The sequence below is a fragment of the Malurus melanocephalus genome, unplaced genomic scaffold (assembly GCF_030028575.1).
Source record: "Malurus melanocephalus ecotype Western Australia unplaced genomic scaffold, MMel_1.1 scaffold_9, whole genome shotgun sequence".
Taxonomy (NCBI): domain Eukaryota; kingdom Metazoa; phylum Chordata; class Aves; order Passeriformes; family Maluridae; genus Malurus; species Malurus melanocephalus.
In genome coordinates this window covers 3,880,106-3,894,859 of record NW_026623241.1, presented here as the reverse complement: position 1 = coordinate 3,894,859, position 14,754 = coordinate 3,880,106, and the positions used below count along the sequence as shown (strand labels likewise).

The 14,754-nt window shown below is 36.8% G+C and overlaps 1 protein-coding gene across 1 annotated transcript in view; it reads left to right on the top strand.

Annotated features, from left to right (window-relative positions):
* Positions 1-14,754, top strand: part of LOC130579272 (uncharacterized) — a 57,942-nt gene that overhangs the window by 20,517 nt on the left and 22,671 nt on the right. Inside the window, exons 11-12 of the mRNA XM_057375936.1 lie at positions 630-741; positions 5,271-5,370. Coding sequence (XP_057231919.1) covers positions 630-741; positions 5,271-5,370 — 212 coding nt within the window. The remainder of the gene's footprint in view (positions 1-629; positions 742-5,270; positions 5,371-14,754) is intronic.

Sequence of the window (14,754 nt, the reverse complement as noted above, 5' to 3'; positions counted from 1 at the left end):
GCAATGAGGTCCCTCCTGAGCCTCCTTTTCTCCAGGCTAAACAACCCCAGCTCCCTCAGTCATTCCTTATAAGACRTATTTTCTACAACTTTCACCAGCCTTGTTGCCTTTCTCTGGACATACTCCAGCACCTCAATGCTCTTTTTAAAATGAGGGGCCCAGAACTGAACAGGATTCAAGGAGCAGCATCACCAGTGCTGAGTACTGTTTGTAGATAAATAATTTAAAATAACTTAATGCAGACACAGTTTGCAAATTTAGTTAACTTAAATGAGCTTGACTGATTTTTTTTATATCATCAGAAATAAAGGTGGCCTCATTTGTGATGAATGAACCCCCTTCCATCTATTTACAGCAATTAAAAAATTACATTTTGTACTTAAGTCCTGTACATTGCTTCCCTATTTCAGCTGCTATGCTAATATTTATGACAACGATGATTGCTTAGCAGTGTCTTCAAAATGTTTCATTAATGCAAAATACTTTTCTAATTCTAACCAAATTCCAGTGTTTCAACTGATAAAATCTTTTATACTGCTATTTGACAGTTAACTTCTGTGGACCACACAGGGCTATTTCAGATAATAATTTTGAGACGGTTTACTAATTAAAAAAATCATTTGTTGCAGGACTCGTCTTATTTTCAGTCAGCTTGGGTATGAAGATTACAGTGCAGTTAACATACAGGTTTTAGGGTCTGAAGATACATATGGACCTCATGCTAGAAGGAGTATAGATGGTGTAAGTATGCAGTGGAGTGTTCTTAAACTTTTTCTGACCTCTTTTAATCTTTCCATATTGTTATCTTTTCCACAACTTTAAAGGAAGTCACTATCATCTTGGGAATTTCACCCCTTCATGTTGCAAAGAACTCACTGTCACTACTTAATGTACAAAATTAACACTGACAAGGTCTTTGCAGTRTTGGGTCTTCCAGAAGCACTGATATGAAATCTTACAAAAATGTTGTTGTACTCTGTTTTGGTGTTCTCTGTCTAAAGAAATATCTTACTATAAAAACTTCTGTGGACTTAAATTGCATTAGATGTAATGCTGAAAGACCACATTATAAATGTCAGGAAAYGTCAGCACTAGTTTTGCCTGCACAAAATTAAATTTAAAATTGTCTGTGAGTACTATTTGAGAAATAATCTTCAACTATGTAATTTTGTCTTGTGACTGTATACATTCRTATGTAAGAATATGAATGATGGCCATAGCCACTGCAGCTGTGATATCCATGGTCTGTTTTCTTAATCTAGAGAAAGAAAGTCCTTTCTAAAGGAAAAGGACTGTAAATCATGTTCTCACTTAGATGCACTTYAAATATTTAGACAGTTTAGTTTGTTCCAAAACAGTAGCATTTAATTCTTCTTTGTCAGTGGAAGTCTTGCAAAACTCTTAAGGTACACGTGGCAAAACTCAGCTCTGAGTTTGTTCTTTACAAGTGCCAACACTTAACAGCCAACAGTTTGTATCTAAAGGAAACGAGAATGTAATGTGGAGGACAGTAAACTTTTTACTTRTTATATCTACAGCTATTCTGAGTTTCAGATTCCTTCAGCAAAACAGCAAGAGTTTCTTCCTTAAGAGTGAGCTTATAATGTGGTCTTTTTCATTTCAGGACCATAAAACCTGCAATTTTGAGTGTCTTACTGAGAGTGCAGAATCAAAATTTTGAAACATGGGAACAGATGTTCCAGATGTTCAACTTGTCTGTGTTCTGTTTGTACCAGCTCCTTATGATTATGCCTTGTAATATATTCTTTAATTAAATTGTTCCATAGGAACTTTTCTGTCTCATTGTCCAAAGTGAACATTGAATTGAAGAAGAGCAGTTTCTCTCTCTTGATTGTTCAGTTTGCCTCGCTTACAGTACATTGAAGTAATGTTCCATGTGGAGGAACTACTTTCTGTATTTCCAGCCTCAGTTCCCAGGTCTCATATTAAAAGTAAACAGAGCATTATTGCTGTTGTATGTGCTTCTCATACATGCCTGAAACAGGATGTGAGAGCTAAGGCTGAAATACAGGAAATCATTCTCTTGCCTTCCCCCTTCATGCTTCCTCCAGCCTTTTAGAAAAAACTAGCCAGGGGAGCTTTCATCTGGAAAGCAGACGTGGTYGCTTGAGAAAAAGGGTTGGGGAGTCAAGTTTGCTTTTCCATTTAARATACAAAGTCACAGAATTGCAAGGAAAACGTTTGCACGTTAGGGCWTTAGGTAGGGATAATGTAGTCCCTTAAACACTTCCTTACCATGTCTTCCCATGCAAAATTAGACCTGGTTGTTTGGGTTACAAATCATATACTCAAAACCAGAGCCATACTGTGCTAGATATTAACACATAAGGAAAATAGTTCCTGCTTTGGAAGTTCTACCATCTAAATTTGAAGCAAAGAAGCAAATACCTAAGTGAATCCTAAGACAGGGTAAGTTGAACAGTATTTGGGGCTCAGTGTAGATATGTGGTATGGCTGGATGCTGCTCACGCACATATGTCCAACTGCTGTGATGGTTTTCCTTTGCAGCTGTGAAATCACTGTGTATCCCAGCCTTATGTGAACCTGCATTCTGTAGTCTGAGCTGCTGTGTGGAGTATTGACTGCTCCTGGCAACACAAAATATCCTTGAGAACTRGGAATGGGTGGCAAGCACTTCTTTTTCTCAGACTTCTCTGCCTGTTGATATGATTGCTGCCTGTAACTCTGACAGCTTGCTTTGTCAGCACCTGCCTATCCTGAGCTAGAAAGGGACCTGCATCAACACTRAATAATTTTAGTGGTGTTTGATTTTTAGTATCTCCTGTTCTTTAGGAGGGGCGGGAATTGTAACAGTGACACCGCATCAGTGAGTTCATGGTTTGGAAGTACTGGATGTGTTTCATGTAAGAGGTATTAGTACAAGAGTACATTAGGTGTTAGAGTTTGCAACTCTAAAACTGTGTGTGCTCTGTTTCTGCTAACCCTGTGTTACCTGATGTATAACACATTGCTAGCACTTAGTTTTGCTCTTTTTTGTTTTCATTCTGACACTGTAAGATTAATGACTTCAGTCTGTATACCCAGTTTTAGTACTGTGGTTCGTCCACTCAAAACAGGATTCAGTTTATTTGCATACACCATTGAATCTTGTATCTGCAGGCCAGGGAGTAAATATGGAACTTCATATGGAATGTTGATTATGTCGTACAGTTTAGAATCAGAAAGAGATGTGAATGCATGAATGTGTTTTTTGCAAGAGCATTTCCTATTGATAATTATTTGTAGTAATGTAATGAATCTTGTSATAGCTTTGGGAACACTGACTGTTAAAATTATGCATTTGTTGGGGTTGTTGCATGGCTGCATACTTTTTGTKTAGCAACTCTTTTTACAACAACCTAATGAAACTTTTTAACTGGAAAACTGTTACCTTATCTCTGTTATCTTAATCAGGATATCTGTTTCTGTATTCATAGAAGGAAATTTTTATCTTTCAAGTGAGGCGTGATCTACACAATCAGAAATAATAGTACCTCTCCTACCTTGGCTCTACTAAACTTTTATTTAAGGGTTTGCCTATGCAMGTATTGAGATCATCTATTAGAAATGTGAATCAAGTTTGTAGGATTTCCCACGTGAAAATATTATGGCAGGTATTTTCCAGGCTGGGAGCTTGGAGGTTGAGAAATGAATTGTGTCTTTATGAGGATGTCTGTCTAAGGGTACTTAAAAAAAAAAAAAAAAAGTAATTATGTTTGTGATTGCTCTACCTCAGAGTACTTCTGTGCGTATATGCCACTAGCATTGGAGTAGAGAAAAACAGTCTTTCAGCTTCATGAATGCTTAGGGCATTGCTTTAAACGTACTAAAACAAGAAAGCTTYTCATTATCAAATTTCAGTTGATCACCAGCTAAAAAGTAGGAAGTTTCCTTCTCTTGGTATAACCTGATTCAATCGATCCTCTTTCCGTAAGGGTTTTGTCATGTATTTGAATTGAAAGAGGATTTGGTAGTCTCTTAGCATAATGGGCTCTCTAGAATACCAAAAGCTACCAAATTTAAAAGAATTCATTAGGCAGAGCCTTTAGAGATTTGTGCAATGCTCTAAGCTCTGTAGAGTAACAAAACAAAAAACCCCATCCAAATAAAAGTAATTTTTTTTGTGCTTTCATGAAACGCATCCTATTGTGTTGACATAAAGAGGGATATAAATGCTGGAAGAAATTTCCTGGTATCTTGTAGTCAAACATGTCTTCTTTTGTATTTTACATTGATTTAAGCAAGCAAAGAATTTAATGTAACATTACCAAAGAATCTTTAGAAACTTTGTGTTCATTAACAAAATAACCCCTGACTTCCGGAGAAAAGAAATAACTCTGCTGCAGAACTTCATACTAGTTGGAGTTCTGCTAGAGTAGTGCTATGTGAGAAACTCCTGACCAGTAGATTTTGATACCTTAGGCAGTCCCATTTCATATGTACTTGCACTTGTGGTTTATGACAAGAAGAAGACACTCAGAGACAGACTCTTCTTGTGAGCAGGTTTCACATATTTGAAGATTCAAAGGCAAACAAAGATGGTTCCTACCAGTGCTGGCAAATTCATAAATAGTCCTTGCCCTCATTGAGACCAAATGCTTGCTCTAAGGCTTTCACTCATTGTATTGATTGCAGTGGTAGATCATTCAGTGGCTGAAAATGTTTATAGAGAAGTAATATGTCAAGTGAGAGACAGAGCTTACGTGCAAGGGCATGTGTTTTAATTGGCTAGAGTAGGGAGCACSGAACTGATTGTGTTTACCCTTAGAGGGAGCATCTGCTCTTTTCTCTGGAAAAGTGGTGGGGTTTGCAATTTCTGTTCTCACATTTATCTCCTAAGGCTTTGAATTCTTTTCTGTGGACAGATCTGCTTCCTTCTTGATGCTAAGAGGAGTGAACCTGGCTCTCTAACTTGGCCCCAGGGTATTCTCAGTGCACTTAGAATAAGGGRAAACTTTGTTTGCCAGTTCCACTGAGAGTGAAGCCAAGTATTTGGTATTGTTAGTTACAGTGCTTGATTCTTGGAGAATGCTGGAGAAGAGGCACAGTGCCCTAGGGATTTGAAATACCCAGTAGTTGATTCCATGGTAGCAAAATAAAGATAATGAAAAGTTAACAGCAAATGATTGTGATGGTGKATAAAAAGTCACTGAACGATTTAACTCGAATGCTGAGCTGCAGTTATTTTTCAGTTTCATCAATTTAACTGATGTTTTRCATCTAATCTAATTCCAACCTTTTTGAAGCAGGGTCCTCGGGAAGCTGTTATTTGGCTTGCTGTACACCATAAACAAAGAGAAGCTGTAGAAATCTTCTCCAAAGAGATTGCACCAGCTGGAACTGGCATGGGTAAATACTCTTATCATCTAAGAATTTTAAAGTTGCTTTTTATTCTATCAGCATGAATGGATGCCAAAAACTTAGTTGTGTTAAGCTCCATTGTGTTGTTCCCAGTGAAATACAGTTTTTAAAGGTACATATGTTTGGTGTAGAAATGTGACCCACAGACTTCAGCAAAATGATAAAATGAAAATCCTAGAAGTTCACCTTTGTATTCCTTTGAGACTGTTAATTCTTCCATTGCTGCTGCTGCTGTTCCTTCATGTTTTTTTCCCCCYCTTTTCCTCATTTGTCTGTTTTCCTACATGTAATTTTACTGATGTGCAACAGTGATGTACTTTTTTAACGTGTTCCTAAAGCTTAGTAATGCTATTAAACTTCACTGGCAATAAACTCTGTGTGTTGCTCAGCTGGCAAAAATTTACCACAGATCTATTTATCATCTATAACATTGTAATTTGGGAAGAGATGGGCAGTTGGAGAGTTTTGAAAATTCTCTTAATAYTTTATTATCTAGTGTCACTGCAGAGGATTTTTATTGATGCTACTGTACTTCTGCCCTGTTTAATGTATAGCTGCTTGTGTAAGTAATTAAAACTTTCAGGTATAATTAAAAAAATTTAATACTGCAGTGATGGTGCTAACGATGTGCATATTAATTCACAGTGCACATTAACTACCCAACTTAAATTCTCATCCTGCAGTATTAAGTCTAACCTCAAATTATTCTGTCCTCGASATTTGATTTTGTGATGTATTGCAACTGTTGCAAGWTTTATTTTTTAATTGATGTGTGAGSTAAAATCAAACCACTGGAATTTAATTAAGTCAGTCTTAGTTTTGAGGGTATATTTTTAACTACTTGCCTAAGGGTCATCTAACGTGAAATGATGTGTTCTTCTATTACTTACCAAATGTTTGTTCCAAAAAAAAATACATTTGTGCTTCATAAATGTCATTGAATTATCTACATTTTCTAGGAGTCCTACTGTTTGATTGTTTTCAGCAAACATTTTTTTTTCTGTTCTCCTCTCAAGTCCCTTACGTGTCACCACTGTATCCATCTCAGTTCTAAATAGCTCATTCATGTGTTGTGATTCGGTGCTTAAATCATGAGTACTCATCTCACTTTTATTATCCATTTTAAATGAATTTAAATTTGGACGGCCTATTTTGCGGACTAGAACTTGCATATTGTTGCATTGGCTTCTGCATACTTTAATGAAGACTATGTTTAGGATTTATACAGATCTGTAAAATTAAATTCCATAGGCTTAGCCTGAAACTCTGAAGTTCCATAGCAAATCTAAAATCCTGATTAATGGAGGAATAGTTAGGTGTTGCCTTGCAATTAAGGAATTAATTTCTTTTTTCAGTGGATTAAAATTGTGTAGAAGTGTGCACATTCTTGCATACTGTGTTATTTATTGCAGTCTTCACAGTAGTAGCAGAGAACAGTTTAATGCAGGTTTGGGGTTTTTTTAAAGTTGTGATTATAGAGACAAGGTCAGTGCATGGTAACCTTTTTCCTTTGTTTTTAATCCATACAGTACAGAATATGATCATGTAGAACTAASTGTAAATATTCATTGAAATAGTAATCTAAAATTTTGCAGTTCTGAAGGCTGATTAGTAGGTCAGCATTTATCACAGATGTAAGTTTCTTCTAAAGACTTGGAGTTATCTTTATGAATGAAAAATGGTGTTTTCAGTTGGACCAAACTTATCCTTTCTGTAACTAGTTAGGGATTCATAGTTGAAGTAGTTTCTCCTTTTTCATAGTGGTTTCTCCATAGCAGAAATGGAGAAAACAAAAATCTGTTCTTTTTATTCTATATATGCATAGGCAATCCCCTAGAAAACATACTTTTGATTAAGGAAAGCTGGGTGGATTTTAAAAAAAAAGCTTATTTATAAGATCCAAAACTAAATGGACCTGTACTCGTCTCTCCATTCTTAATATGTGCTTCTTTAATGAAGCAATTGCTGTGTAAATAAGCCATGTTTAAAGTCTGAATGTGTTGGTTTTATTAAGGGATCAGTTTTTTCCTTTTACCATTGATCTTAGTGGAATGAAAAAGTAAAAGGTCTGCACTACATGGGTTGGGTGGAGTATGTGTAGAATTAAAATTGAGTTATTGTAACACGTGAACATCTGTGCCTTCAGGTRGTTGGCAGACTTTCAGGTCTTGTTATCAGAGCTTTCAGTGATGAAGCAAATGCATTCCTGTGCAGAATCGGGTTAGGCAGTCTGTGGAGGATGGTTGGGGTGCGGCATTTGTATCCTGAAGGAACAGTTTAAGCTTCTTAGAACATCCTGTAGCAGTTATTATCAAAAAAAAAAAAAAAAAAAATCTCTTTCTGCTAATGAGCAGCAATGGGAAAGGGGCTATTTCTGGAATCATCTAAGGCATCTGGTGATAAATAGCACTTTTTCTTGCCAGGTACAGAACTGCAGCAAGGTTTTTGGCCTCTGACATCAATGACTGTGTCAGAGGGTATCAGAGCTGTTTCCTGACATGCTTCCATGTGCTGGAACAACCACAGTCATTCTTTTTTTTAATTTCTGGAGGATATGCTGGACTGTTTCATAAGTCACTTCTTTGAGTTGCTGTTGTGGGGCAAATTTCTRTATTACCTGCACCTGGAAACCCTTGTGTAAGCAGAGAAGGGTCAGATTTGGGATCTAAATGTTTAGCAGGCTACTTGTCCATGTGGAATATGTTTAAAGCTGTGATTAAGAAGAATCTTTTTGATTTTCTTTTTTTTCTGTGAGATTTAGAATTTTGCAACACTGCCAAACAGTAATTAGTGGTGTACTAATAACTGCATCAGCTTAATGATGCTTAGTTTCTGACAGTAGTGTAGACTTCCAGAACTTGCTGTGAAGAGCAGAGTAAGGAACTCGTGATGCTTAATTGTCTTGAAACAAGCAGMTCTACAGACAAGACTTGTATAGATGGATAAGTGATCTTGGGAGCAGAAGCCAGAACTGAGACTGCTGAGATTGTTTTCCTAGGTGAATTCTCTAGTAACAGTGCTTGTTGTTCATTTCYCTCCCCATTTTCCCTCAGCTTTTTCCCTCCCTTCTATTTCACTGGGACATTTTTGCAAATGATTACAATTGTCCAAAGTGTCCCAGCTTCAGTGAAAGGCACAGCATGCCCCATGGCAATATAGTCACCTTCATGGGAGGGTAAGAGTGTCCACAGAGAACCCAGAATCTGAGGCTCACWTGCCCTGTGTAAATGTTCTGGGAAGTGAGCACCTGGGGTCCCTTTCTGTACAGTGCTGCACCACTTTTTCTCACAGGGCATTGAATAAAAATAGCTGTGGCTGCTTTTCTTACATGGATAGATCATGACTATCAAAATGTGGTTCTGTGCTTTCCACGTGGATCTGTGTGATGTAACCTCATGTGGCTTTGTTCTGCCAAAATAGTGGAGTTGTGGGGATACACACCAAGTGAAACTGTAAGCTTGAGTGGCTTTTCTCGATGAAAATCCTTKAAACAATGAAGTCCTGTGTTTCAAAGATTGCCCGTTTGGACATACCCCACCCAACTTTCCTGCATTAGTTTTCTTCCAGGAGGTGAGATAGTGAGTATGAGAACCATTGCAAATAACCCTTCTTTCTTGTTTTATATATTCTTTTAATGAGGAACTGAGGAAAAGCAGGAACAAATTACAAATCCTTCATAATGGACACCGGGGAGGAAGGAGAAGTTGTTGACTTGCAGGGTGATGTCACCTGAACTGAAGCACTTCATTCTGTTATTTTTGGACATTTAAGAGTGACCTTTAAGAAACAAACTGCACTTTTAAATCTATACTGGGCAAAAAGGGAAAAAGAAAAAAAATGGAAATATTTTTTCTTCTGCTTGGACTGTATCTAGTGGTTGTGTTGTGCTGTTTTTAGCTACAATCTTTCACCTCAATAACAGTTTGGTGTTTGTTACTCTAAGTGATGTGTGGGCAGTTGCACAGATGATGATTTTCATATATTACAACTTTCATCAAAGAATCTTTAGCAAGCTGTGTAAAGGCAATCAGCTGAGCTTTCTAACATCTAGTAACATTGGAAAGGATTCTGTTTGCCTTACAGATGGTTTCCTGAGATAGTGGAAGAAAGCATAACCACAAAGGAATGTGGATCAGAGTCCTTCGTACTGCTTTCCCTGTAAGAAAGGCTGAAAAGCAGTTCCAGCAATATTTAAGGGGGGACCAAGCTGACTAAAATTTAGGAATGGGGAGTAGAGAAGAAGAGAGAGTGAGAAAGAAAATTTGATGGTTCAGAATAAGGGTGGAGAGTCATAAGAACTCCTGCTTCATCTTTTATGGTGAAATCCAGGTGTTTCATCAGGTGGTTTTAGCCTGCTAGTCACTACTTGTGGAGCTGTGAGCTGGAGTTGGTGGGTAGTTTTATTTTAGCAATAACATAATACAAAAATTATAAATTGTAGGTAAAATACATACTAATTTCTTTAATAGTCAGTACTAAAACCCTATTTTGGTATTTTTCACTTAGGCTAAATTTAAATCACTTGAGTAATCATTTTTTACCTGTTTACATGATAAACTTTGTGAGGGAGTTTTCAGTTGCAGTTTTTCATGCTTTGGAGGGAACAGCAGTAAAATGAAAATAAGTTCTTTTTCTTCTTGTGATTGAAGAGCACATCACAATAATTTGTTGAGGAGTGATCTTCATAATGGTTTACTTCAGAGACTTAAAACTTTGGATGTTAAGCCTTAAATGTCAGAGATGTGATTTTTAGCAAATTTAAAGTCTTAACAGCAGTTTTTATTAAGTTCTGGCTTACTTTACACCATGGGATTTTTGGATATGATACTTTTTTTTTGCATTTGTGTATGTCAAGGATAATAAAATTTAGGCCTCATAAAAGGAGAGCATTGTATAGCTTGTGGTCAATTTGAAAGTGCTGATTTCTCCCCTCTGTCCTCCACATCAGTAGAAAGACAGCCATCCAAAGGCATTGTGCCAATCTGAAATTTCCAATTTCTTAGGTAATCTCATTCTCTGTGTAAAAAGAAGGAATGCCATCTATATGTTGAAATAGGTTGAAACCTGTGTGTGTTTGTGCTCTGCAAAACAAGGAGTTAGACCTGGAAGAGAGAAWTTTKAGAATATTAAATCCTTTAAGAACCYTCCRTACTCAGGAGTGGATRGCTGAGATTTTCACAGTTAGTCCCTGATTTTTTTCCTAATGCTTTTTAAATTTCCATTGTTTTTATTTGAGACCAGCAGGACACATGAGCATGCTTCCATCGAAACTGCTTTTAAATATCATTAAAACTGCAGATGAGACTCTTAAGCCCGGAGAAGAATTTGAAGTTACTGTATATAGACATGCCATGTTGGAGAACAATTTGTTGTTTATTTTCTGTTTGGAATGGAAGTCAYTTACTGTAAACTTCTGTTGAGTATGGTATTTAGTTCACAAGTTCAAACACTAATCAGTTTTCATTTRGATTATGCTGTTCTGATAAACTTAAAGGGATGCAAACTGTAGAAAAAAATTAAAAAAAGGTCAAACACACCTTATCCCATCTTTTAATTTTTTATTACTATTAATATCTGAGTTAAACCTTTTAATTGATAAGATTATTCTTTCTGTTTAGTCATCAATAGTCTGAAAGTTAATACTAGCCAGGATTTTTCTAACAGCAACCAGCAAGTTTGGTTGGCTTTGTTTTGTCGGTCTGAAAAAAAGAATGACTTTTAGTGTGTCTGTACTGTTCAATCCTAATAGCGGGGTTTTCACAGTTATTTTCCTGTTCTGTAAAGTGAGATTTCTATACTCAGCAGTATCCAAGAGAATCCTGGACACAGAGACTCAAATTTTTTAATCTGTGGTAGCCTATGGGAGTTCAGTGCAGCTCTGCATTGTCCAGTCCGTAGAAGGTCACCCTCACTTCATAAAAGCTAGCAAACAGGCCAGGTTTGTATTACTCAGTGAAAATATCTACATTATATACAGTCCAGTCAGCCAAATTAATAGAATGTAAATAATTAGTGTTTAGTCTATTTATTTTGTCTCAATTCAGATATTTTGTTCTGAATGAAATGCGGTGTAGAAGAGGCTCAAGAAGAGCCTTACTGTGGGAATCTGGCATTTATAGTTTAGCAAAGGTTCAGTAGCTGAGAAATGYTTTACTAATAGCTGAAATCATGTGCTGACCCTTATTTCACATTAAAATGACCGGAATTTGACACTAAGATGACAGCTGGTTAATACAACTTGAGATTTTAAAGTGCTTGAGTATATRTAAATATTTTGACTGATCTCCTAAGTGTGTTGGAAGATACTTTTAGAAATGTCCTTCTTGTAGCARTTTACTGCAGTCCCCATTTTTTGAGAATAATATTGCAGAAGATAAACTATCTTCTGTTTTCAGAGGACATAGATAGAATAATTAGGAACATGTAACTGACTCCTGTAAAAAAAGAGGTTGTATGCATTTTGTGCTGGTGCCTAACCATATTGTAAGAAATGCTGAGTATAAAACCAGAGATTTTAGATTTTTCTAGTTTGATCACTTAAGAAGATAATGCTTGACAAGTAAACTACTTTGTCTGGTTTTTGTATATAAATACATGTATCATTCCTTAGAATATCCAGTAAATACATTAATAACTTATTAGTTGAGCTAATTCAATGACTGGGAACGTAAGGGACAAACTTAGGGGTTGAAAGCTGTTCAGCAAGAGCATTGTATCTTGGAATTCATTGAAGCTTCAAAAGCTAAAATTTTGTTAAACTTAAAAGTGCTTAAGGCTTTTTAGATTTGAAGTAGTTGGAGCATTTTCAAGCTTTTTTACTGCAAAACATTTTACAAAAWGCTTTATGCAGTCTTATATCCTTCATGTGTTGCATAATGGTTTATTCTGTTGAAAAATACACAGAATTGTACAGAAGGTTTGTTTGTTTTTTTTTTTTTTTGACAGAAATAGATTAAAGATTTAGAAGTATTAATCCAAAATTGGGTGTGACCATTAAAGTAGGATTGGAAAAGGAGACAGGGAGTATTAAGGAGGCAAAACATCAGGCTTTTCCACCATCTGAAAAATCCTGTGGGGAATAATGAGAGCTGGAAGGAATGAAGCTTTTTTTCCTGGAAATWTGCATCTCATAGGTTGATTGCAGGTTCCAACCAAAGTTTTCTCTGCTGTGGGGCATTTTATAGGGTGTTGTATCTATGACATAGATTATGGGTCTGTTGAAATAGATGCTTATTTGGGCTGCTTTTATGCATCTTTTGCTGGGGCTGGTTTTCAGGGGATCCATTCTCTGAATTGCCCCAACTGAGAGCAGCATTGGTTTTCCCAAGTACTGTTGGTTGTATGCTACCTCTGTTCATGAAATTTATCAGAAACTTGCTGTCTTTTCCAGCATATCATACCTGATTTTTAGAAGAATTTGTATTTKCAAGTCCATCCACTGATGGGTTTTACAGGATGAGAAAATAAAAAAAGATCAAGAGGCAGTGGAGAGATAAAACATACATGGGAAACCAGAAATGGCCAAGCTGTTGTAGCAAGGAATGTATCTTGATTGGGCTACACCTTGTATTATTTACATGGATGTCTGTCACTACATCCCTGCTAAGTGGCATGGCAGTGGTAGTCATGGGGTGCTAGTGTGCTTTGGGATTCTTGAGATTCCTCTCCATCCTTCAGATTTGGATCCAATTTGCCATTGGACCCAAAATTTGGGAATCTGCAAATGTGCAGAAGAGTCATGGGCACACAGGATGAATAATTATATRTGCATGTACATGTATACACAGGGGATGATGGTTTGTTTGTTTGTAAGATATTTAGGCTGTAAATGAGTAAGACTTAAAGTAGGCTAGAAGATGGAGTCATAAAATGAAAAGACAGGATAAGATTGTGTGAAGAACGGTGCAGATTAACTAAAGAAAAGCACTTTGTAACTAATTATTTATTATTTAGATTCAGTGTAGATTTAAATCTATAAACACAGAATCTGAAGGAAGGGTCCGGGTCCTGTATCAGAGCCTAGTCACCTAGAAGGGAGCAGATTTACTAGTCTTAGTGCCTGAAGTTTTTCCATCTAGGTCATATATTTGGGGGTTGATAAAAACAGTGGAATTCCAGTGGTGTAATCCCCARTTCTCATTGGTTTTAAATGCCCAGCCACCTGGAGAATTTGTAGTTCTCAGGCTGTGTCCCCWGGCACTGTAAGGGAAAATGTACTTTGAAATGTGAACTTTTGATCAAATTCTTGAGTCAAAATAAGTATCATGATACTCAGTTTGGTGATTACACCAGACATGAATATTTTACCCATGGATGAACAGGAACAGGATATAGATGCATTGAAAGGAAGGTTTCCAGTCAAAAGGTTATTGCCCCTGTTTGCAGTGTATCAGTTTTATGCCACTCTGAGGCACAGAAGCTGACAGAGTGTGGTGGTGAGTTCATCAGCTTGAAGTGAAGCAACTTGGTCAAGAGATTCACTGATAGCAGATGAGACAATACCTCTGTCTTGAATGGAGGAATGGAGCTCTAATAACAAAAAATGGTCATGTAAAGTTTCTGGGAAAGGAGATCAAGTGCTTCAATTTAACTGAGAATCTCAGCAATTTGAGACTGCAGCCTGATACTCTCTACAAGTATGACAAATTGTTTGTGTCATTGTAGATCAAGATAAGTCTTCAGGAAAGGAGGGAGAGCGTCTGTACAGATATTTAAGCAAGCAGTGCAAAGTAAGCATAAAATACAGCACGAGGAGATATTTTTATATGAAATTTTCTTGCCACGGTTGATCYAAGGAGATCATAATTTAATTAATAGAAGGCAGGTCTGGTCACCGTGACAAGTTCACAGCTACTTGGTTCTACTTCACCATCCATTGCCTTCTTTGGTTTAGTGGAGAAATGTAATAAGAATCAGGGCGCTCGGTTGAGGTGAGATGTAGTTTACAGTTTAAACTCTTGTGCTGTTTACAGAAYTAACAAAATGATTGTGGCTTATAATCAGTGATTTAAGATTTGCTTTATCTTCTCTGCCTGAGGCCTAGCTGGGAATTTTAGATAGATAAAAATTAAATTTGGCGTGAAGTTGCTTCCATCTTATTTATATTTACATAAAAAATAATCATAGCATAGAACTTAATACTGTTGCAGCTGGGCTATCGGTGTAACTTTGCTCTGCAGTTCAAGGGATAGCTGTAGTACGTGCAAAGACACATCTGCTGTTACAGTAGCTTGTGCTCAGAAAATTCTCAAAGACCAGCAGCAGCAAGCAGCAGTAGAAGGTTATCTTAGCCTTGAGGTGTGAGCAGTTGTTGCTCTTGCTTGGATTGTTTTGCTGTCAATACTGAGAACTACTTTGTTGTGGGAGCCAAGA